We start from the raw sequence: 27,426 nt of genomic DNA, 5'->3' as shown, positions 1-27,426 counted from the left end.
ATATTTATAGTAATTTTTTATTGTTCTATTAAACAAACACACAAAAGACGATGTGAATAAAATTCTGAACCACAATAATGCATAGATTGAGGAATATCTCTTAAAGATTAGGAATCCTTGGACCGTTTCCAAACGATGTTCCTTAGAGAACCTTCTACAATATGGTGTCTTATGTGGTTTTTGTATATGGTGTGTCACACGGTACAAGTTGCAATTACATAGTGATTGTTAAACAGAATTAAACTTTAATTTCTAAACTAACAAAAGTTCCATCCTAAGATGCTTATTAGATTTAAATCTCTCGTGCATCTAGCTTCAATAAGGCTACTTTGTTCTTTGCTTGAAGGGAGAAGGAAAAACGTTTCTTCAGTAGTTTTGGACTTCTAAATAGAAAATTGGGAAGGGACAGGAGGTGAAAATTTTTGGTAAGCGTTTGTTATTTGGTAGTATATCGATTAAGAGAGCACTATCTGATAATGCTGTCATTTCAAATTTTGTGTCCATAACCGTCACTTTCCTGAAGAAAAGAACTCAGACTCTCAATCTGATAAGATGACCAATGCCTGTGGACTACTTCAGGGTAGGTCTTCCCTTACGTATGTTCCCTTAGGTATGAATTCTTACCCACCGGGTTGGTCTAGTGGTGAACACGTCTTCCCAAAACAGCTGATTTGGAAGTCGAAGTTCCAGCATTGAAGTCCTAGTAAAGGCAGTTACTTTTATACGAATTTGAATACTAAATCATGGATACCGGTGTTCTTTGGTAGTTGGGTTTCAATTAACCATACATCTCAGGAATGGTCGATCTGAGACTGTACAAGACTACACTTCACTTACACTCATACATATCATCCTCCGAAGTAATACCTGACGGTGATTCCCAGAAACTAAACAGGAAAACTGACCAGTCTGTAACTGCAAAGCTAAATGATGCAACATGAATTTTCCTGATACTGGAAATGACTTCAAGCGCCAGTTATAACATGAATACTGCAGTTTAATGGTTCAAACAAGTTTATTTCAACTAAAGTAACAAGTATAAAAATATTAAAGTGCCAAGAAGACAAGAAACCCCATGGAGCACTTATTTAGTAAGTCAAAATGGTATCGTTTTTAACAGGCTTTTCATGATTTTGAGAGGTTATAACATTTGTATTTGTACAATACACAAGAAACTTTATTTTCCATAAATATCTATAAAAACACAGTAAGTTATACATAATTGAGATTTTTATCCCCAGCCCCATCAGAGTTATTTGAAGACAAAATTTGAATTAAAAAAAAAATTAGTTTTCAAAAATTCATAAATATTTCGGGGTAAGTATGTCACCATTAATATTATTTATGGTTAAACAATTAACATTTATCTACATATAAAATAATTTAAACTGTGTATGCCATCCCTGTCTCTTAAAAAAAATTACCAAAAGTGAAATTTCACCATTTTTCATATTCAACTTTATTGGTAATTTTCTAATAAAAAGATGAGAGATAGGTAAATAAACCAGTCTTTTACCTCGAGAAGGTATGAATAAATTGCTTTTTGTTTCATCCTTCCAGGACCAATAGTTTTTTAGTTATGACTTTTTCCGTAAACTCTTACAATCACAAATATAGGTATGCGCACAATAAAAAAAATAATCGCCACAGGTAAACTGCTTTAATAAAAAAAATATATATATATATATAACAAGTGGGTAAGTTTTTTTTTGAATTGTTCAAGCAACCACTCTTGGGTCACTTCAAATGGATTGACCCTGTCAGAATTGTACAAAATATTACTGGTGGGGTAGTTAGCGGACTGCCTTCCAGAAAATCGTTCGATTCCCGTTATCAGTCTGAAATTTATCTTGCATCTCATTCATTGTATCTTAAAATGGAACTGTTCCAATATTTTAAGAAGAATTTTGATAAAGGAAACTTTGATCAGAGCAGTTATAAAAAATTATTAAACATAAAATATAGAAAGTGGTTCATTCAATATTATGTACATAAAATAATATGCATTTTCTCATAGATCGAAATAGTACGATGTTCATAGCGAAAAATGTTCAATGAACTGGTCGTATGCGAATGGAAAATCCTAAAGTGTAGCAATGTAACTAACGTGTTACAAAACAGTTTATGGAGGTTAATATTTGTTAGCGTTTTGATGAATATTTCACTTGATAGAAAATGGTGAGAAAACTGAAATACCATGAACAGAAGTTGTTGAAGAAAGTTGACTTTATAAATTGGGAAGCAGATAATAATCTCCATGAAGTTAAAGTTATGAGAAAATATTATATACAAAAGAGGGAAGACTATACGAAGTAAGATAATTAGGATTATTTTTCTTTTGTAATTATGTTGTGTACATATTTAATAGAATTTATTTATTTAAGACGGGTTATGATATTGATGTTAGTTGATTGTTAGGTTTAGTAGTAGTGGATGAATTACAAATCGGAATTAATCTAGCTAACTTTGTGAAACAAGTAAGATCCTTAAATTATCTTTTCATTTTTCATTATATCGCATACGGTTTTAAAACTTAATTATTGTTATGTGTTACTTAAAAAGTAACACAGAATGCATTAATTGTGTATGGAAATTTTTTCGTTTGAAACAAGTTACTATCAGTTAGATAACTAATTTTATAATTTTTCTTTTCATCTTCACTATAAAGTTACATACATGATCTTTTATTTTACTTAATTGTCTAATTGTTCTCTTAAACAATTAATTTGGTCTCTTTTAGTTTGAAGCTACGATTGAGTTTTACTACTTTAAAAACTTCACCAGCCTTATGAATATTTTAAATGTCACATTTCCAGTAATATGTATGTAGCAAGCACCTCTAACTTCACTCATCTGTTTACAGAATTGTTGCAATACTGACTTCATGTCTTGCATTTCTGTGATGAAATATGCCGTACCTTTTTGAACAGGAAACTTTATGTCTAATAGGATGAAACAGTTTTACCAGGCAGTTTAATTTAGGGATTTCAAATGTTACAGATACTATTTTGAGTAAAAGTGGTTGGACTTACATGTTCAGTTTTAACACTCTTAGCACCACGCCTAAATCAGTAAAACTTCACCCCACGCCAGACATTTTTTATTTATTTATTAAGACCATTACGTGTGCATCAAAATTATACACGTGGCCGTTTTGACATTGCTAAAAATGTATCAGATTGATACACATGGCGCTAAGAGTGTTAAAAACAGTAATTGGAACAGCAAACAGAAGTTCAGTAAATTTTCGTAATATGTTTTAATATTATATTGAGTAATACATTCAAACAGTATGAAATTTAGGTAATTCTCAGCAATTACTTGATTAATTTTCACTTTTGTTCTTGCTTAAATATACTGTAATAGATGCTTAAGATCAGAAAACACAACATCCAAATTTCGGAAAGTAGGTGAGGTGATCAGTGCAACATCAAATTCTGCGCTGCATTATCAGTACTTTGGTCAATTAACTATAAATTTTGTGAGTTATAGAGACCTCTTAGATACTAATTGTTCTGTGGAGAGTGTGTTAAGAGTTAGAGTTAAAATTATGTTAGGCTTTTGTGGGGGAGGTTAGGGATAATTTATCAAGGTTTTTTACTTTACACCATTTCATAGGACACTTAGCTGAATTTATTTTAAATGGAAATATAGTGATCTTAACTTTATACGTTACAGAGTGATCTTAACTTTAACTCTTAAGTATAATCTTTACCTCTCTCCTCAGATTGGATTAGCATCTGACCATGTTGCCATTAGTCACAAAAGTGTGTGCTAATTGGTTAGAATACTGATAATGCAGTGCAGACTGTGGCCTTGCAGAAATCATTGAAATTTAGGTGATTTTTTTTTATCACAACCTTAGTAATGTTTCATAAAAATTGTTAAACTGGAGCTATTAATATCTGTGCCATTTACAAACTAAGTTTGATTGATATAATTACATTTAGCAAGTCTGTTCAGAAATGGAGTGCTTAAATTAAAAATTAAATGATTTTTTTGTGTTTTAATAATTTTGTGGTAGTACGTTATCCTACCATTTGTAATACTCTACTGCAGTCGTAATAAAGAACCCTTTTATTTCAAATTAAAACACACCTTTTGTATTTTAATCTTTTTTGTTGACTTATTTTTATGTTAAACATATTTTACATAATATTAGCATTCTTTCATTGCCTTAGTTGTCATTTTTATTTCAGTTCCTGCTGAAAGTCTTTTGTTCCAAGTCAAATGTTTGTCATTAACTTTGTCCTCTTAGAAATATTAATTAAATTCACTAAAAAGCTTGATATTAATGTTTTTATGTTTGTCTTTCTTCTTTTTTTTTTTAAGTTATTTATTCTAATTTTTTATTTTTATTATAAGGTATAACAAATTATCACGTGAAATTAGGGAATTAGCAAGAAAAATAAAGGATTTAGACCAAAATGATCCATTTAGAACAGAGACAAGTGCTCAGCTTCTAGAAAAATTGTAAGTATATCTACTCATTTTTGTTTTAATAGAGATTATTTATATTAATATTGCAAACTTTTGCCTTTTTTCTGGCAATAACTCCTATTAGCTCATTAACTACTTATGCATGTTAATAAACTCCACCTGATATTGTTTAACTTGGGTGATCTAAGGAAACTGGTTTATTAATGATGGATTTAGTATTAAAGTAATATTTTTACTTTACACCATTCCTAAAAGCTATCAAGATGTTTTCATGTTACAGAATCATTTGGTTTGTAGGTTTAGTTTGGAGGATTTGGTTTATAGGTTTACCATTTTTGGAGGATATAATTTGCTGCTTATTCAGGATCCTTCTGTTAAATAAATTGAAATTTTACCACTTGACTGTATTTTCTTAGTTTTGTATTAAATTTACAATGGTGAAAACTCAATTTCTCTCATCTTATGGTATTATAGTGATGTACAAAATAGATTTTATTGATAAATAAAGTGTTTGATAGTGCATTAAAATCCTTAATCTTTCACTTTCTCTCTTTTGAACTTTTTCTTATGAACGGAGTTGCCAATTTTTCTAAATGACATCAGGATTTCAGGAAAAAACAAATTAATTTTTTTTAAAATTAAAATGTTCAGTAATTCAATAATATAAAAAAATAACATAAACAAAAACTTAAATGTAATAAAGAAAAGGTTGAAATTGGATTGAATGATTTGAAATATACATTTTGGTTTTTTAAATTAAGGTAAAACTAGATCTTTTTAAAATATTAACTATTAAAACAAATTTAATTTCTTTTCTTGAAAAAACCTATTTAGTGTGGGATTTTTGGACAATTGTGATTACATATTGGGAATCGGGAATAGAGTTTCAATACTGGGAAAATCCCGCCGAATTTGAGACACCCAACCATGCTTTTGAATTATCATTATTTCTTTACATATTATTATTATATGAATCAGTTTTTTGCATTATACTATATTTTTCCCAATTCTTTAATATGATTTTTTTTTTTTTGTCTTCAGTCATCTGACTGGTTTGATGCAGCTCTCCAAGATTCCCTATCTAGTGCTAGTCGTTTCATTTCAGCATACCCTCTACATTCTACATCCCTAACAATTTGTTTTACATATTCCAAACGTGGCCTGCCTACACAATTTTTCCCTTCTACCTGCCCTTCCAATATTAAAGCGATTATTCCAGGATGCCTTAGTATGTGGCCTATAAGTCTGTCTCTTCTTTTAACTATATTTTTCCAAATGCTTCTTTCTTCACCTATTTGCCGCAATACCTCTTCATTTGTCACTTTATCCACCCATATGATTTTTAACATTTTCCTATATCACCACATTTCAAAAGCTTCTAATCTTTTCTTCTCAGATACTCCGATTGTCCAAGTTTCACTTCCATATAAAGCGACACTCCAAACATACACTTTCAAAAATCTTTTCCTGACATTTAAATTAATTTTTGATGTAAACAAATTATATTTCTTACTGAATGCTCGTTTAGCTTGTGCTATTCGGGATTTTATATCGCTCCTGCTTTGTCCATCTTAGAAGTACTGGGAGGTAGAATTACTAAATTCTACCTCCCAAATAACAAAATTCTTCTACCTCCATAATCTTTTCTCCTCCTATTTTCACATTCAGTGGTCCATCTTTATTTCTACTACATTTCAGTACTTTTGTTTTGTTCTTGTTTATTTTCATGCGATAGTTCTTGCGTAGGACTTCATCTATGCCGTTCATTGTTTCTTCTAAATCCTTTTTACTCTCGGCTAGAATTACTATATCATCAGTAAATCGTAGCATCTTTATCTTTTCACCTTGTACTGTTACTCCGAATCTAAATTGTTCTTTAACATCATTAACTGCTAGTTCCATGTAAAGATTAAAAAGTAACGGAGATAGGGAACATCCTTGTCGGACTCCCTTTCTTAAGACTATATATGTTTAAATTTCAGAAAAAAGTACGTTTTTTTTTTAAGAAACAACAAAACTTAAAATTTATTCCAACGTTTTTCTGTTTGTATACTTATATTGTTCTCTTTAATACAAATACAAATAAATTCTCGGTCTAGAATTGCGCTCTTCCTCTTCTTTTTTTCTTTTGTACATACGCGAGCGCCCACATACACACGCACACAGAAACACGTAAACGTACAAACACATCACTTCTTTTTTTTCATTTCCAACATTCTGTTTTGCTTTTATTTGCATATGTGAGTGTTACATATAGTTTTATAAATAAGGATGAGTTTGAGATTTATTTGTCCGCTATTATTTACCCAAAACGAAATATTTTTTTCTGTAGGTAGTCAGTAGTGGCTATGCGTCTGTGCGTATATATTTACATACATAGATGTGGAAGATTAGTATCTCTTTTCTATTATTAATACAGACAAAAAATGTCTGATTACCAAACCAGATGTTCCAAAAATAAATTTCTCTGATTGGTTATCTCGTCCATTATTCATAATCAATGATAAAATCCTTAAAAAAGAAAATTTTGGAGAATAAATTAATCTGTTTTTTATAGTAAATTTATACTTTACCTTTCGTATTATATATTGGTGTACCATCTTTGTTTAACACATTATTAGATTTTAATTTATGTACCCCAAAATTTTCCTTAACTTTCCTGTATGCTCCGTCTATTTTACCAATGTTCATTTCTCTTTCCACTTCTGAACACTTTTCTTTAATCCACTCTTCTTTCGTCAGTTTGCACTTCCTGTTTATAGCATTTCTTAATTGCCGATAGTTCCTTTTACTTTCTTCATCACTAGCATTCTTATATTTTCTACGTTAATCCATCAGCTGCAATATATCGTCTGAAACCCAAGGTTTTCTACCAGTTCTCTTTATTCTGCCTAAGTTTACTTCTGCTGATTTAAGAATTTCCTTTTTAACATTCTCCCATTCTTCTTCTACATTTTCTACCTTATCTTTTCTACTCAGACCTCTTGCGATGTCCTCCTCAAAAATCTTCTTTACCTACTCTTCCTCAAGCTTCTCTAAATTCCACCGATTCATCTGACACCTTTTCTTCAGGTTTATAAACTCCAATCTACATTTCATTATCACCAAATTATGGTCGCTATCAATGTCTGCTCCAGGATAAGTTTTGCAGTCAACGAGTTGATTTCTAAATCTTTTGCTTAACCATGATGTAATCTATCTGATACCTTGCAGTATCGCCTGGCTTTTTCCAAGTGTATATTCTTCTATTATGATTTTTAAATTGGGTGTTGGCAATTACTAAATTATACTTCGTGCAAAACTCTATAAGTCGGTCCCCTCTTTCATTCCTTTTGCCCAGCCCGTATTCACCCACTATATTTCCTTCCTTGCCTTTTCCAATGCTTGCATTCCAATCTCCAACTATTATTAAATTTTCATCTCCTTTTACGTGTTTAATTGCTTCATCAATCTCTTCGTATACACACACTACCTTATCATCATCATGGGCACTTGTAGGCACATAGACGTTAACAATCGTTGTCGGTTTAGGTTTTGATTTTATCCTTATTACAATGATTCTATCGTTATGCGTCTTGAAATACTCCACTCTCCTCCCTATCTTCTTGTTCATCACGAAGCCTACTCCTGCCTGCCCATTATTTGACGCTGAGTTAATTACTCGACCAAAAGTCGCCTTCCTCTTCCCACCGAACCTCACTAATTCCTACTATATCCACCTTCATCCTCCCCATTTCCCTTTTTAAATTTTCTAGCCTACCAACCTTTTTCAAGCTTCTAACATTCCACGCTCCGACTTGTAGAATGTTATTTTTTAGTTTTCTGGTGACTCCTTCCTTAGTAGTCCCCACCTGGAGATCCGAATGGGGGACTATTTTACCAAGGAAGGCGCCTCCATTATTGTTGTGTGAAAATGCAGAGAGCCACATTTTCTTGGAAAAGAAAACAGCTGTAGTTTTCCATTGCTTTCAGCTGCGCAGTACTCAGAGGACTGAGTGATGTTGATATGGCCGTTTAAGTCATTGTGACTCACGCTCCTAACAACTACTGAAAGAGCTGCTGCCCTCTTTCAGGAATCATTCCTTAGTCTGGCTCTCAACAGATACCTCTTCGATATGGTTGCACCTTCGGTCCAGCTACTCTGTATCCCTGAGCACTCAAGCCCCCTCATCAACGGCAAGGTCTCATGATTCATAGAGAGGGTTAATATGATTATGATGCATATAAAACACATGAGATACAAAAAGCATTAATTATAGTTATGTTTTCTGAGAGCTATAATGTTCACTAGTAATAGCAAGTCACTTTGGTCAGACTGAAGGTGTCTTATAGGAATGAACACCTGCATTTGGGTGGGTTTGATAAGCCAATCCTTATAGTGAAGTTGTCTTACTTCTAAATATCTGTATTTTAGTGAGCTTGGTATATGATGAGCTATATATTATACTACGGCTGGCAAAGAAGGCCATTTAATTCTCATTTTCCTTAGTAATCCTGTATTGGGATGCTTGCTATTTCTGAGAACAGCTATGTAATTTTCTTTGTAGCTTATGTTTATATCATATCTATCAATATATACTATTTATCGAAAACAGTATTACATAAATAATTTACTTACATTTTTTGTTGTCTATCTGAATAAGTTTTCATTGTTCATTTAAACAACAGTTCTCAGATTGAAAATTATCTTTCTTCGAATTGTAACTTTTAAATAATAGCTTTTATTGTTTTGGCTACAGACTTTGTGTAATTTTAACTGCCCAAAATGAATGAATGATAATTTTGCTGAATAGCCATGTACATCAGCTCTAGTTAAAGTCACTTGAAAAAGAAACACTACAGAAAGCAACTGAAGAAGTTATAACTATATCTTTAAGTTTTTCCAAAATTTTGCTGGCAACCCTAATGAGATAAAAATTTTAATTTTCCACAAGTGCAAAAACTGACTGCTGAAACTTATGTAGTAGGAAGAATAATGGTTTTAAGCGTGGTGTGGTGAAAAGTGAAAGAATCTAGTACCGACAGTATGATTTTGAGCATACAAAAGAGAAAATAGGTAATTTTAATGAAAATGTCATGTGACATTCAGTTTAACATTTTTACAACCACAGTGAATACCTCTGCTACAAAAATTAGAGCTGAACTGAATGAAAAAATTTTCATAGATCTGAAACACTTTCTTCAGAATACGGGAAATTCTGAAGAAAGTAGGTTTTATGTAAAGAAAATATAATGTGGAGGTAAATTTCTAGTGGTGCGCCCAGGCATTGCCTGTCACTAGCCACATTTCTTTGAAAAAAGCACCAAATAAAGAACTGTAGTATGTGGAGACCTAGTTACTCTTTGGGAAAGACTGAATGAACCAAAATAATTTAGAATTCTATATTTGAGTAGACAAATAAATGCAGTGATCTTGGAGTGCTAGTAGGTTAAGGTGGAAGAATCATTTTACTGTATGATGGTTTAGCACAAACTTATTTTTTACAAGAATGTAAATGATTTACCATTTAAAAGAAGTTCTCTGGATGCTGATTATCATTCTAAAATGAATTCAAGATTGTTTAAAAAGGAATTTAAGTTTTTATTGAAAGAGCGATCATTATTGTAACATATAATGTCAGTTATCATTCTGTTTGAGTAGAGCATATACCTTGTATAATGCTGTAACTGGATAAAGACTGATATTCAAAACTAGTTAGAAAAAAAGTACAAGGGTAAAAAATGAAACAAGGCAGAATTTTTTTTAATGTCATTGAAATAAAATTCCCCAAAAAATATGTGAATTGGATCAGTTGGTATTTGAAATGGAAAATGATGTTCACTTACCTTCATTTCCTAAAAAAATATATTCCATGGAAGTGATATGGGTACAAGTGAAAAATTAAGGGGTGAATCCCAACAATACATTTAAAATTGCTGATGTGAAAAATTGTTGCATGAAGTAAGACAAAATTATTGTTGAAAGCTGGAATAAAATTTATTGGTTGTATGGAAAAATTTATGGATAACGATTTGGATAAATCAGTATATACAGAATGATGCGTGGAATCAGTTATATTACTGACTATTATTCAACCCTTGGAGAACAGTTTTGTTAAAGAAACATATGATTTTGACATTGTTTAATTTATTTTTTTTTGGTTTATAAACTTACACTTTAAGAGTTATAGTTTAACAATCTTAATTGATTGCATTTTCTTTCTTTATTTTTAATTTTAGCTGTAGTTTATGATTATTCAATATAAGTTAAAAATAGTACTAAATAGTTAAAACATCAGTTATTGTGCTCAGTAATTTTATGGTGATTTTTATTTCATTTCATATGCATTTTGAAAATAAAAGGATTTTAATATATCTTGTTAATTACAAGCAGTTATGTTATGCCTTTTGTAAGATATTATATTCACAGTAAATATTATGTGCTTTGATATCATAGTTAACACCTTTTTATAGAAAAAACAATTGAAAAATATAAATTACTTATTTTCTATTTCATTGCTTTATAGCTGTATATGTATGCAAATATATCCATGATGAGATATATTTTCAGTGAAATAATATCAGAATGTAAACATCATCAAGATTAGTGTTTTAAATGACATGTGAATCAGTCATTACAAACCTGCAACACAGTTAACATTACGTACTGAAATCAGGCTTGCACCTATTTGTCTTTGGTATAGTTAAGTTGTTTAGCAATCCTCATAAAATTCACTTTTATATTTCAGGATGTCTGTAGAAAATTTTTAATATGACAATTAAATTTAGTTATTAAATTTATGTAATATATATTTTTTTAAGCCTTTAGTCATTAGCCAAGTTATTTCAGTTACATATTGTTACTCAGCTGAGGAGAAACTAATGTGTTGACTTTTATGATATTCCACAATAGTACATTATGCAATGAGCCTATAATGATAGCCATTGATGCTTGAGTGCGAAAAAAGTTACAAGACTCGCTAAGGCTCTTGTCATAAACTTTGCAAGAGTGCATTAATAGCCATTACAGAGAGCTGCATACCATATCTTTTGTACAGCTGTGAAAATATTGGAATTATTGGTTTAAATCAGTGATATAATACATTGTTTATGGAATATTTTTTCAACATCTTTCAAAAATTACGTTAAACAATACATTCTGTAACAATAGGTCATAAGTTCTGCCTTTTCTTTAATATCAATCTATGTTAAAGACATTTCTTCCTCAGAATTTGACATAATTAAAAAAAAGATAAATAGTATAATATAGAATTATAAAGTTAGTTACCTATTTGTATACTTTCAATTTAAACTCTGCTTGCCAACTACTAAATCGGATTAAAATCACAGTAAAAAAATAGCTGATACATTAAGCAATACCTGCATGTGATTGGTCAGTGGTTGAAAAGAGTAGGCTTTTGATTGGTTGAACACTGCATCATAATGAAAATCTGTTTCATAAATGACCTTCATTATGATACAGGTTCCAGCCACTTAATTTAAATTGCTTTATTAAATATTGCTTTTACTGATGGAATTTTCTTATTTCATATCGTTTATCTCATAAATCATGTCAAACTTTAATCACTGATATATTCCAGGAGTTTTGAACCCATCAGTTAATTGAAATCTGACCATCACCTGGTTTCTACACATGCACAGTATCCTCTGTATAGTTGTATCCTCTGTGTAACATTCAGCTACACAGATTAACCACTAATCTAGTTATTGAGTTTTTAGATCATTTAGTTATAATATTAAACAGAGTGTTTAACAGGAGTTGACTAAATTAGATTAATGTTTAGAAAACTATGTCTAGAATCATCTGCATTAGTCTCTTCTGATTATTTACCTTGTAAAACAGTATTATAAGAATTTTGGTTTAAATATTCGTAACTGTCTTACATACTTAAGACTATCTTTCCACATTCTTAGCTCTTTCCTACATAACTTCTATATTTCATTACAAGAGTTTTTGTTACTACATCTTCTAAGCTGCAAAAGTAACTAGTCTGTAAGTTTGATTACAGTTACTTATTTTGGTTGATATAAGCATATTAATAAGATTTTTCTGCTATATAAAGCACAAAATGCTGTTCAATGTTTAGAATGGTTGTTAGCTTGCTAGGAGATGTTGATTCAGGGTAAAAGAAAAGAAAATAAGAAATGGTGGCAAGTCCATTAGGAGATTTTAGGTAGATATGACTTAGTTCAGCTAATCTGTTGCTTTCTGATTGATCTGCTTACATTGTAAAATGAATTATTTTTTAGTTCTCTTTTTTTATTTTATTGTATAATTTTATAAATACAGGTAAAAATGTTGTATTGCATTATAAGTATTTTTATTTTTTACATTTTGTTTTTAGCAGTTCTTTTATAACTCCTAGGAGATGATTGTTATCAGTTAAAATGTGCATCTAATTTTAGATTTTTGTAAATAGTGCTTGAGCTTTCTCTTTAATTATTTTATTAATGTGCAGTTATTTTATCCAGTTTGTTACATAATTTTAATTTTTTCATGTTTCTTGAATTTACGATCAATCAATTTTGAATTTCAGTTTTGGTATGCTAATTTTAATTTTGTAGTTCATTCATATATCAGTTAAAAAATTACAAAATAAGTATATAAAAATAAAGGAAATAATTTTTGAAATGTTCCTTATCACCATAAATGGACAAACAATAAAAAATTTAGAAAATAATCCAAAAAATTAGTAATAAATATTAATAACAGTAAACTTAAATATTTAGAAAAATGTTTTACTTATAAAGATTAACACATACTTATCTGTGAATAAATTAATTTTAAATATAATGAATTATTTAAATGGCACATCTCTTTTTAATAACTAGCTTAATTGTAACTAATATTTAATTCAGTGGATGAATAAGATAAACAGTTTTTATATGTAACAGTAGAAATGCATTCATTACCTAGATGTATGTTTTTGAAAAATTCCAAAATTAAAATTTTGAAAATTGTTGATATTATATGATACATGATTATATACACATTTTTTTATGTTACATAATTACTTTATATTTATGTCTCTGTATATATTTTTAACTCTGCTAATCAGTTGTTAACCATGAAACAGGAAATTAGGTCATAACACGAATATCATTTATGATACCTCTCTATTAAAGCATACATAAACAAGATTGATCATGTCTGTACAATTCAACTGCTTTTAATACAAGTAGTATAATCTCTTCAGTCAGTGTTATAACTCTTTTAAATTAATGAATAGTGAAATCTGAATGAACATGAAATCTCATAATGCCATGTAAGTGTGTAAATGATTCAACATTTTTGTTACATTTGTGGTGAGTTCACTATGAAATCATGAAAGAAAGATATTACACATTTAATTAAAAAAAGCTTATAAATTGCACTTAGACTGTAAAATCAGTGTTCAGTATAAGACATGGGTTCCTCATATAATATGTAGTAACTGGCGACCAACTTAAGAGAATGGCTTAAAGGCACTCAAAAGGCCTTGCCATTTGGTGTCCCTATGGTTTGGCGTGAACCAAAAGATCACTTAACCAGTTTTAACACAAATTTTGTTATTTGTTTTAAAACTTATGCGTCTGTAATTTCTAAGAAGTCTAAACACAATGTTTTTGATCCTTCACTCTCATCTGCACTCAGACCTGTCCCTTATAGTGAATCCATTCCAGTTCCCAAGGTTCCTGAAAACTTGTTTCATGAACACAGTGATAAAGAAGCGAACGTTATGGAAGAAGACAATAATGATTCAGACTGAATTACAATATAGTTAGCCACATCTTATATCAGAGGGTGGGCTAAATGACTGGGTAAAAGATTTAAACTTTCAAAAAAATCAAGCTGAACTTTTAGGCTAAAGATCGGAAAGTTGGAATTTATTTTAAATATATACAAAAATTTCGGGCTATCAAAGCTGACAGAAAGGTTTTCCTCAATATTTTGCTGAAGAAAATTAGTTTACTGTAAAAATATTATTGATTTTATGTTATAGTTAGGGCAAGTTCGTGAACCTGAGGAGTGCGCTTTTTCATTTATTTCTCCTAATATAACCTAAAAGCAGTTTTGCGTCACAACAGTAATAGATGTACTGCTATACCAATCTGTTATGGAATTAGTATGAAAGAGATATATGTTATTATGAAAAAGTAAATTATAAAAAGCATAATTGGAACCTGTGTGGAGATAAAATTAATAATTCTTTTGTTAGACACGTGGTTAGGATATATAAAATGCTGTTGTTTTATTTGTGAATGGGACAGCCAAGATAGGAATCAGCATTACATAGTAAAACATTAAAAGAAACATGAGAACTTAATTTCCTGATAAAAAAATAATAAATCATTCATAAACCTCTAGTTAAACCAGAAAAAATATTTTTACTGCCACTTCATATAAAACAGAGATTAATAAAAAGTTTTGTAAAACCTATAGACAATCAAGAATTCTTGTACTTAAGGCAGAAATTCCCAAAAGTAAGTGAAGGAAAAATTAAAGAAGGGTTTTTTGTTGGCCAACAAATAAGGGAACTAGTCAGAGATGAATTGTTTAACTCTGTACTGATCAATGTAGAACTCACTAGTTGCTTGGATAGCATTTAGATAAAAATTTTCTGGTTGTCCATAAATTTCAAAATCACACAGGATATTGTAGATAAACTGTATGATAAATTCATACAGAGCTGTGGGATGTTATATGTCACTGAAAGTCAATTTACTGCATTCACATCTGGATCTCTTTCTGCTAAACTTGAAGGCAGTAACTGATGAACATGGTGAATGTTTCCACCAAGATATTTATGTGTTGGAAAACTGTTATAATGGCAAATGGAGTGTTAATATATTAGCTGATTACTGTTGGATTTTAATTAAAGATTTACCTGAGGCTACATACAAAAGGAGGTCATCTGCTAAGAAGTTTTAATGTAATGTAATGTTTTAGTTGAAATATATGACATTAGTTATATAAATTTTTATGTACCTTTAATTTGACATTTGTATTAAGCTGAGGGTAAAAGAGGGTGATACAATGTTATTAATTGTAATACACTAGACAACATGTTTAATAAAAATGTGTGTGTATGAAAGAGAGTAGTAAAATATAAAAAAATTATGTAGTAATAATTTTAAATGTTTATAAATTAATTTTCCTACTATTATGATGAGCATTTACTTTTCTGTTAAGGTATTTAATTTTGAATTGTTTTGAAAGGTATATGATGGGATTAATACCAACAAAGTGGGATTTGGCTATGTGTAATGGTGTAAATGCTACATCATTTTGCAGAAGAAGATTACCATCAATTATGGTAAAATCAAAAATGGCACAGAAAATAAAAATGGCTGTACAGCTTATTGAACAGGGGCATGTTCGAGTTGGTGCTGAAGTAGTCAAAGATCCGGCGTTTCTAGTAACAAGGTATTTCATTAATCACTGTTTTAAATCTTTAATAGAATGTTTACTGTTATGACTTTTATTCTGTGTTCATAGCATGAAGAATGTTAGTCAGGATTCTCCCAGACCTTGAAAATCAGGGAAGGTTTTGAAAAATCACCATAAGTCAGGGAAATTATTGGAATTTGTAAAATGTCAGGGAAAATTTGGAAATTGTTATTTGAACAGAAAAATTTCTAAAAGATAATTACTACTTACATATAATTCCTTACTGAAGAGGGTTCACTTGGAAAAAAAAGAAAATTTTGTAGAAATGTCTTGTAAATTAACATCTGATGCAAGTTTAAAATGAACAATAGTAAAGTGTATATTTGAGATTGAGCTTTGTGCTCAGATCTGGATAATATTCAGTGATGTTTTAATAACACTTGGCTGGATTCAACAGGTTACCTCAATAGGTAACTAATTAAATCCAACTCTATCTTATTCAAATTAGATAAAGGCGTACTCAGATCCCATTGAAATGAAATCACTGGATTCGGTGGCTAAATTGGATCCAATGGATTTTTTTAAGCAGGGCTGCAAATTTTAAATATTATCTAACAATTTGCACAATCGAATTAGTAAGTATTCATACTGGTAATATATATATTACAAGTGTGTGAGTACTCAAATTAAGTCGAATTGAGTATTTTAGAACTGAGTAGAGATGAGTATTTAAATACATTTTTACTTAGAAGTATATTTAAAACTTTTATTCTCCATCCCCAGTTATTTTTGTGAATAAAATTAAAATACTTTTACTGTGAAATGTATTTTATATTAAATTGGGATTAATTTTGTATTGATGGTATTGTAAAATATCACCAGTCTTTGAATTTCCAAATCGAAAAATCATAATTGAGTCGTTTATTCCAGAAACCCATACGAATATCATTGCACATAATAGGTTTTTGAAATAAATTCAATTATTAGCTATTATGAATGTTGTTTAGAAAAATATCATTAGACTTGGTAATCATCTATGTCATGTTTATTTTAGAGTCTGGGGATTTTATTTTCAAAATTTGGGAAAACCCTTAGACATATCATCTCAGTATATACTTAGAATATGTTACATAGCTTTATATGGAAGTGAAACTTGGATGGTCGGAATACCTGAGAAGAAAAGATTAGAAGCTTTTGAAATGTGGTGGTATAGGAGAATGTTAAAAATCAGGTGGGTGGATAAAGTGACAAGTGAAGAGGTGTTGCGGGAAATTGATGAAGAAAGAAGTATTTGGAAAAATATAGTTAAAAGAAGAGACAGACTTATAGGCCACACATAAGGCATCCTGGAATAGTCGCTTTAATATTGGAGGGACAGGTAGAACAAAAAAACTGTTCAGGCAGACAACGTTTGGAATATGTAAAACAAATTGTTAGGGATGTAGGATGTGGGGGGTATACCGAAATGAAACGACTAGTACTAGGTAGTGAAACTTGGAGAGCTGCATCAAACCAGTCAGATGACTGAAGACAAAAAAAATATACTTCGACAATTTAATATCATTTAAATCAGTTTTTACCTATTAATGTACAACATTATATGAAATTACACTTAAGGATTATTTAATTTTAATAATATTTATTTAATTTTTATGCTATCTAAATTATAAAATCTTAGATTATTGTAACAGCAAAGTTTAAGAAAATGTTTAATTTTCAATGAACATAACTATAATTTTTTCAGAGCTTACTTTACCACTTAAAAACAAATATTATACCATCCTAATATTCTTCATAGTCGCTCGAACTAGTTATTTTTTTTTGTAAAAATATTCAATATCTTAAAAGAAATCTTTTTACAATACAACAAAAAACATTTTCTTACAGATTCATTTTTCTCATATATGCATTTATTGCATCTTCTTACAGGTCAGCAAACACTCCCATAGAATGTAATAGTACAGATATCTTGATGTCAATGTATATTGATGCTAAACAGTGTGACCAGTTTGTAACAACCATTAATATATTGCACCATAAACTTGACTTCACAACATATATAAATACAGTGCAGTAGATTCATTAAGTTCTTTGATTTTACAAACACAAAAAAAGTTACAAGAATACAGTTTCAAAAATGCAAATAAAATTATTAGAATATTAATAGTTACAATTATTCCTTACAGATTGAATTACTCTTCCTTACAGCTTTTAATAATAACATATCTGATCGGCTGATCAGTAAAACCCCCATAACAGCAGACAATCACATGGAATCCCTCTTACAGTAATATCTAATGCATACTAAATATTGTAAATACACTCATCAGTTTTCTCCTATACAAAGAAAAGAAAATGGTAATAAAGGAGATGACAATCAACAAATATCATTTCTTGTATAGAAATAAAAATTCTAAGAATGAGAAAACCTCATTAAAAAAATCATGGATGCAATGTATTTTGAATAAAGTAAAACATGCCACACATCCAAAAGCCTATAAGAGAAACTAAAAGCCGTAGGGAGTATCAAACAAAACAACATAAAGTTCAGCATTGGGCAAAGAGGTTGTAGCTTGATTGCATAAAAATTTCTCAATGACACAGTTGGCATTTGCTAACCTTTAAGAAATAGATTATAAATGTTGTGTTAGCAAAATAATTATTCTACTTAAAATACAAAAAGGGACAACTATGTCCTCCATAAAATCATGTAAGTAATTGGAGCTCTGAAAATTGATGTTTTTTATATTGTTGAAAAATTGAAGTACTAGTTCAGAGCCGTAAACATTGTGCTTTCTGGTGTTTGTTTCTGTGTGGGTACACTTTTTGTAATTTTTTCTTTACTGTCTTATTACAGAAACTTAGAAGATTTCGTTACTTGGGTTGATTCATCAGCTATCAAAAAGCACATTAAAAAATATAATGATGAGGTAAGTTTATTTTACTCATGTGTGTGTGTGTGTTTGTGTAGTCCAAACACTTGTTTGACTTGTCCAACTTTATCTTCACTGCTTAACACAAAGCCATAGCACCATTGCTGGAGTTTTTCTGGGAAAGAGTTAATGGGATAATTTCTAGTTGCTTTGTTTTTCAAAAATGTACATTGCTGACTGATGATTGGTGTAGTATCAGATAAAAATGGCAAAATTAGTATATAATTCCTCCATCTACTAATTAATAATTTTTATTTATCAGATGCATCGTGGTTGGAAGCAGTTAGTTTATTGTAGGTATGTGGCTGAAAGAAGTTTGTTTATTGTAGAATAATCTGTGAATGTATTTTAAGTACAAATTATTTCAAGTAAATATGCTTGATGTAATGATGGCCTTATTCCATATTAGATATCTTAGAAAGTAAATAACTACCTACCCACCCAGCTCTGTACAAAGAGGGTAAGTCTGATGTTATCATAAGTTTATTACTATCTGAATTATGCATATATGTTATTGAGAAAAATGAAATTCTATGGAGAAAACGTTTTTCAATTAAATAATTTTTTAATTGTTGTATTATCACAAGGTGTATAATTTTGACTTAGGTTTTACATAAGTTAATTAAAAATTAGTTACTGTTTTATATTCTTTAACAAACTTATTACATTTCTTGTATTATAGTTATTACTCTCAAAAATTTTGTCTATAATTAATTTTTGCTTCATAAGTAAAATAACATTAATTAATCTTTGCTTGTGAAATTCCATACTTGTTTTTTTCCTTATTTTTATCATAATATATATTATATCTAACTGCTTTCTTCTTCAGCATAAAATCTTTCTTAATTTTGTTTATTCGATGGAACACTACTTGAATAACTGTGCCTAAATGCCCTTTCAGTATTCAGAACTTATGCTGCTGGATCATTAATGTCTTTTAATAAATACCTTGTTAGTGTGATAAATTATATTTTTATTGTATGTAATTAATAATATATTTAGATGTCATTTATTTTAATATTGTATTATTAGTAACTTGTTTCACATTTTTGAGGTTAATTATGATGTACATGTACATTATTTATATTTTAAGTATTATATTAAGGTAGTTAGATTCACATTTAAATTACATCTTTAACAGAACTAAATTTACTATTTATACATATTTTACTGAACTGAATTAATTAACAACAGTATTATTAAGACAAATTATATACTATAAAACAACTGTTGAATTCAACTAATAGATTAATTTATTTATATGCCTTACATAAGTAAGAAGAAAAGAGAACTGAACTGTATTGAATGGTGCTGTTTACCAGACATTTTCAGTCCTTAATACAACAAATAACTGAAAAAACTCTATTCTCCCTAGTTAAATTTAATACAGCGTAACCTGATATACTTCGGTAAAGTGTCAAAAATAAAAATTGCAGTACAGTACTGTGATGCAATTGTAATCCTTAAATTAGTCATTAAATTTCTTAAAATTATAACTCCAGTTTTTTTGTTTTCAATTGCCATTACTGTATTGTGAAATAATGTTTTTAAATAGAGTTTTAATTCTTACTCATTTAGAAAAAAGTCTTATAGTCTTTTGTTTTTCATTTTCCGACCTCTTTTTTGCTGTGGTTTCTCTCCATCTTCATAACCAGATGATGTCTGCTGTAGTCCCCTCACCCTGTTGTGGCACATAATCAAGGAGAGTTTCAATTGCTTTTAAGGCATCAGAATGAGAAACCTTAGTTGAGGTTGAAGTTACAATATCATCTTCGTCTTCTGCAGGTTCATTGGACACCGTATGTGCAATGTCTTCATCCATGATCTCTTATTCTCATAATTTTCCATCCACTCATTTACATAAAAAATGCCCACACTTTCACATCCAAGAATAACTTGAAGAAGAGAAACAGTTCAACATTGTCATCTGTTTGTATTGGTTCATATTTATCACCCTGGTGATAGAGTAAGATCTTCCAGAATTGGATGGGTGCGAACTCTTCACAGGCTTCAGAACTCTAACTAATCATGTCAGTCTGCTTCAGTCTCTCAACAAATCCCTCATTGTTCTCAATGCTTTCAAGCAAAAAGAGAGAAGCTTCTGACAGCACTTCTTTTATAAGGCCTTCAGTACTTCCTGGTACATAGGCTAGCACAGTGATATTACATTTGCGGGAAAAAGCATTTTAATGTTACCAACCTTCAATTTGTATTTATAGGGTGCATTGTCCATAAGAAGCAGGGCTTTAATTGAATCCTTCAAAAACTTCTCCACTGATGGAACAAACTCTTTAAAAAACCATTCATTAAAAATAAAGCAATTCATCCAGACCTTTTTTCTGTGCAGTATACGATAGAGGGGGGAGTGGCTCTGAAGTCTTAAGTTTTTTAAATGCACTGGGCTTCATAGCATTACCAATAAGTATGAGTCTCAATTTTTGGGTGTTACTTGCATTGCTACAAACAAGCAACATGACTTGTTCTTTGCTTCTTTCGTAGCCAACTGCCCCTGCTTCTTGTTTTGCAGCTAGAGTTTTTGTAGGCATTATTTTGTAATTGATCCTTGTCTTGTCACAATTATCTTTCTGGTCACCTGACATGCCAACTATCAATTTATGGAAATTCTTAAAATCATTTACAGTGTCTTTGTTAGCGGATAAAGATTCTCCAGCAATAATCTGGCGTGTGTCATACCTCTTCTTCCAGCGATCTAACCAACTGCTGCAGGCTGTAAATTCACTGCTCTTATCTTCTAACATATTTTTTAATTGCTGTGCCTTTTCTTGCAGTAAAGGTCTTGATATAGGCACACCTTTTCCCCTCATTATTTTGTTCCGTAAAAACAATGCCTCACTAACTTTACAATGTGGGTCTTTTTCCATTGTCTTACGCACTTTTATGCCACTTCCCAAGTCTTGCTGTGAGCACCGTTTCTCTAATTGAACATGATTTTTGTTCCAGTCGCCAACTGTACTCTTACCTACTCCCAATTCTGAAGCTATTTTCTTAGCCGACTCCCCAGCATCAAGTCTGTTAATAATATTAAGTTTCTTTAAAGTATTGTTCAGTTCTTACCATAAGTTTTTTACTCTTACTACCATTCGTCGTCACTTACAAAATTTCAACATAATAAGTGTAACATGCACAATAAACAACACTATCTCACTACAGTCTTAAGTCATTAAATACACAAAAAATAATGTCGGTTAGAACACAGTAACACAATGACAACTGAACTGATGTAAACAGAAGAAAGCACACGAAATGCAGATTGTATGTAAGTGCTCCGTGTAGAACCCAAGAGAATGAGTTACAGTAGGCCTAGTACAATACTGTATGACCTAACACCTGCAATTTTTATGATACTACACATGAACATGAAAGTATTGAGATTATCACTGAAACATTGCAGGTGCCATACAAGTACAACAAGACTTTTTGTTCTGTTGATAAACCGGACTTTACTTACTGTTTGTATGTGATTCAGCGACCTTAGGCTAAGAAAGTAGTGTAGCTTCATTTACGTTTGGTGTAATAAATATTCTAAACTAGTTTTATTTAAGTAGTAATATAGATTAGTGAAGCTGTTTAGTTGTAGTCAAATTTTGTTTTTATTAATTTTAATCGGATTTTAGTATCATTAAAGAATCATAATTTTAACGATATTTAACCATTTCCAGAATATACAACACCCAAGGAACATTTCTAATAAAAGGTCAAATTTTATTATGTGAGAATTACTTGTTATTAGCTCCTTAGTCAATTGTATCTATATTTTTAATTAATAATTTTTGTTGCTGTTCTGTAGTAGTTTATAATTTTCAAATCTTTGTGTTTTACACTACAATATTATGTTCAATTTTTTCATGTTTTTTTCTACATTTACCATTTTATTTCTAAATTTGTTATTTTATAAAATTTGCAAATACCATAAATAGGTAAACAGAGATTTGAAGAAGGGTATATTTGTGAAGCTGAAATACAAAAAATTAAATTAAATCAGCTTTTAGGGTTTACACCTATGTTTAATCTGAAATCTAAAAATACCTTCAAATTCTGGTCCAGTAGCATCCATCCAACTATTCTATATAAATCTTTGTTTGGCAGTGGATTATAGATCATAATTTTTGGACATATGTATCTGTCTGTTTTCTGACAAATAAGGTAATCACCAAAAACGCTTTTTTTAAATTCAGTAAATATGGTCGATTCCCAAAAAGTGATTTTAGTCTGTGTTATTCAACACAAAAGGAAAAACTATTACTTGTATATTTAAAAAATTTACATTATATCACTTTTGGTGTAGTTACGTTATTAAAAAAAAAATACAACTCTTCTTCATATCATATATCATGAACAGATATCTGTGAATCTCATCTTCATATGATCACATGAACCAGAACAACCTAGTCACATTAATATTTCACTGGCCAGTGTAAACAAACTATGTTTGTTCATAGTCTTTGTAATTTTGTTGTTTTACAGCTGCTAAATGCAGAAATACATTTCCAGAATGTCCTGCTAGATGAGGAAAGATAATATTTCAAAAACTGTGCCTGACAGTAAGCCAGATGAGTAAATGCAATGTTGATAGGTGACCAATGGCCAACCAAAATTATGCTATTTCAAAAACTGTACCCGACAATAAACCAGATGAGTAAATTCAATGTTGATAGGTGACCAATGGCCAACCAAAATAATACAGGTTGGCCTAGGACTAAAAACAGCTAACTGTACAATATATGTGGTACGGCAATGAGGTATGGTAGTTTTGAAAAGATTCTCATACGTGCCATGGTGGCCAAATATGAACTAAAATGATTGAATGTACTCACTCATTGCCAGATGCCATTTCAGTAGCAGTGGAGCCTTGGTCTGCAGTGCATCACATGTTTGTTTACAATGGCTTCATTGAAATGAGTCATTCTTGTTGCTCACATAGCGACAATCTAAAATCCATTTTAATGTTGTTTTTCATGGCCACAATCCAAAATGAGATAGCATTATGAAGTGGGTGAATAATTTTCAAATGACAGGATCTGTAAGAACAGGGACTGCACAGGCAGATGATCGAACTTTACGGACCTCAGAAAATGTTGGAAGGGTGCAACAAGCAGTGGAAACCAGCCCTTGTTGTTCAGCATTGTGTCACACTTGCGGGTTGTCAGTTTGGAGAATCTTACACTTGAACCTCCATTTCCAACCTTGTAAGATACTGGTTTTTTAGGAACTACAGCAAAACAATTTCATTATACCTAACATAGGTTTGCAGAAATAATGTTGGAATTGCTGATAGATGACATCAACTTTAAATCATGAGTAACGGGACCCTTTTCCATTTATCAGTGATTGTAAACAAATGGAATTTTCGGCACTGGGCACCTGCAAGAACTGCATAAAAAATCTCTTCACTACCACAAATTAACTGTTTGACATGGCCTATCGTAAACCTGCCTTATTTTTTTTCATGGAAATGAAAAATGGAACTGTGTCTGTTAACACAGATTGCTCCTTCCCATGTTGTGTGATTATTTTCTGCCAGAATTAAGAAGACATTAACCTCAACAGAGTGTGGTTTCAGCAAAATGGGACCACTTGCCATACACCAAGAGCAAAAATATGGCTTTTTGGAAACATTTTCCAGACACTTGATTCATTGCAGGAGGATGTTGAGCAGCCTCCTCAGTCACCAGACCTGTCACCTTGTGACTATTTTTTGTGGTGTTACCTAAAAGCTCAAGTTTACATAGACAAACCATGCACTCTTGAAACTCTTTCTGACACCTATAACATGAGAAATTCAGAGGGTTCCACATGCCATGCTTAGAAGGAGTATGAACAATTTCAGCAGTTGTCTACCAGAATGACTCGACAAAAATGGACACCACCTAACTGATGTGATTTTTCACAGCTGAGTATTTTTTTCTTTTGTTTCGATATGCAATCTCAAATGGCAATGTATAACAATAAATTTTGAAATTTGTTAAAAAATAAGTGGGTGAAAAATAGATCTTACAAACCATTTTAATTTGAACTGTTGAGTTCTTTTACAAAACAAAACTTCATTCTCCTATATGATAATTTTGTAGGTTTTGTTAGATAATGGTACATTTGTGTGTGCAAGAGGTTGTGTACTGTGTTCTTTTCCTTAAATGTCTAAGGTCTAATAAATGACTTTGTTTTGTTACTCACATTTAAGAACAGTTTATAATTGAGAAAGATAGTTGGATATTTAGCTTTTTAGGTGGCACAGACTGCTATTTGAAATTATCTTTTATTATGCCTTATATAATAAATAGTTTAAGTTTAAAATAAATTGTCTGAGTATGTAAAACAGAATATCCTGTGGTTGTATTAAAATATTCTAGATTATATTTCATATAAAGTTCACAAACTTCGGCCATGCTCCTACACTGCTATCATATTTTTACATTTTCTTGCAAATATCTTTTAATTTGTTATCTTTACGACAGTCATGCTTTACAGTAGTTAAAAATAATTTTTCTTGAAGTTTTTGTATGCTTAATTTTATTCCTCTTTTTAATGTACAAGGGTTGTCTGAAAACGTTTTGAGCGTAACATAGAAAGACATATTTTCTGTCAAATATAGTTTTATTTTTCAACAAATTCAACTTTCAAGTTGATACAATTTTTCCAGTGATGCTCAAAACATTTTTTCCATTTTCACAAAAACACTCACAATGACTTACTCAAACGATTATCAAACAACTTAGCATCCAAAATGGCAGAAATTTTAGTGAGTATCCTTCAACATGTGCGCAAATACATTCCCTAACGTTTGTTGAAATGTGCTGCTATCTTCATATTGAGGTTCAAAACTTTTTTAAGACAATCCTTGTATTTTGTCCTTATGAAATACATCTTGACAGCTTTATAGCTATGAATAAACTTTTATTATAAATTTTTTTTGTTTAAAAATACCCAAAACTGTTCACAGTAATGAAAATAAAACTATTTTCTTTTATAAAATTACATATGAAAAGCCATTTAGCTTATATTGATTTATTATTTATCACTTTTTCACATTCTACATATCAAAAATAAATTAAAATCTTCACTACAAGCTTTTACTATAAATTAAACCAATCAGATTTCAACCTGATTGGTTGTAATGCTGTCAAAGCAAACATTCAGTATTGTATTATTTATTAATTTCAAAATAATTATTTTATATTTTTATGTATCTAATAAAGAATTTTAATAAATAATTCATAGGGAAAAAATTACTGTGGATATTCAAAAAGTGATGAGAAAAAAAATTCTTCTTGAAATTTTATTTAACATTTTTCTCCTGAGCATTCAAACTTTCATTTTTATTTATTCATTTTTGTTTTTTCACTTACTATTATCAGACCCCCTTCAAATGCAATGTTAATTTTTTTTAATGAAATTCCTTATTAGAGTTAAGTTAAATTAGCATTTATTAAAAAAAAAATATCATGTACATATATTATTGAGGATGTGAATTAAATTGAGTTTTGGAATAAATTATACATTGGTAAATTCAAAAAAAAAATTGATATTTGATACTTGTTTCAAATTTGAAAAGCATTTTTAGCTTGAAAAACTGATTTTAATAAAACTGTGCGTGATTTTAATATACAGTCTGTTTACATTAACATGTAAAGCTGAAATATTTATATTTCATATCAAATACTGTCCTCCTTTTGAGTTTTTAAAATCCCCAAAAGGACAACATTCATTTTGAAAATTTATGAGATTGTAACTTTTCCTTATATGAAAATTGATATAAAACAGATGTAGCAAATTGACTATATAAAACACCCAACAGAAATGCAGAATATCTTTTTTTTTTAAATTTAGTTACCTTTCTTCATGTATATGTGAGTCATTTTTTATTAAAAAGTAAAGAAAACATCCATAATTGTAAAAAATTGATGAAAGTTAGGAAAATCATTCAACTTCCAAGAGTTTTACATCATGATAAAGCAGTCATGAAGTTTGTGCAAAATTCAAAGTTGCCATACAAAATCCTTTCTTTACTGCATATAGATATATGCAGTAAAGAAAGGATTATCAGCTACTATCAAAAAGTAGCATTGCATGCTTACTTTCTTAGTTTCTTGATAGTATATGATAACATTATTAATTTCTTGTGATTTTTTGTTTGTTTCAGTATGATGATTTTGAAATGTGAAACATTTATTTGTAATCATTACCTAAATTGTGAATATTATTCTGAGTTAATATTGTATATATATATATTTTACTTCTAATATATTATATTTTCTTATTAATTAATCTTATTGGTACTCTCTTAATGCATTTTAGTAAAATATTTATTTATTTATACATTGTAGAAGAGATTAGGACAAGTTCCTACTGTTCCATTTCTGCCGTAAGGCTTATTGTGCACTATATATGATACTTGTCCAAAGAGACTAGCCTGTTAATGGTTTTTGTAGACTTATGTCAGTGGGCAAGAAATTCTTCAAATATTGCTTCTGTAGATTATGTTGGCACAGCATTTCTGATATTAATTGGATTGTTTAACATCAGATAAATTTGGGTGATTGTGCAATCTACTGCCAATCCTTGTACTAATATCGTACATGTCTCAATTTTGATATATTGTCATTTTAAGCTTCCAGTAATGAAATCATGTATCCTATATAAAGCGGTTGTGATGTTATGAGTTCA

At 30.2% G+C, this 27,426-nt stretch overlaps 1 protein-coding gene across 1 annotated transcript; it reads left to right on the top strand.

The window, feature by feature from the left end:
- The first annotated feature begins 2,073 nt into the window (after nt 1-2,073).
- LOC142327834 (U3 small nucleolar ribonucleoprotein IMP3) lies at nt 2,074-27,027 on the top strand. Its single transcript, XM_075371173.1, has 5 exons — nt 2,074-2,312; nt 4,366-4,473; nt 15,641-15,847; nt 18,669-18,741; nt 26,903-27,027. Exons 1-5 carry the CDS (start codon nt 2,176-2,178, stop codon nt 26,921-26,923), a joined length of 546 nt encoding a protein of 181 aa, XP_075227288.1. The 5' UTR covers nt 2,074-2,175; the 3' UTR covers nt 26,924-27,027.
- Nucleotides 27,028-27,426: the final 399 nt, after the last annotated feature.

This window comes from Lycorma delicatula, chromosome 7, assembly GCF_047948215.1.
Source record: "Lycorma delicatula isolate Av1 chromosome 7, ASM4794821v1, whole genome shotgun sequence".
Classification (NCBI taxonomy): domain Eukaryota; kingdom Metazoa; phylum Arthropoda; class Insecta; order Hemiptera; family Fulgoridae; genus Lycorma; species Lycorma delicatula.
The sequence above is the reverse complement of the archived record's forward strand: the minus strand, read 5'-3'. Positions and strand labels throughout refer to the sequence as shown.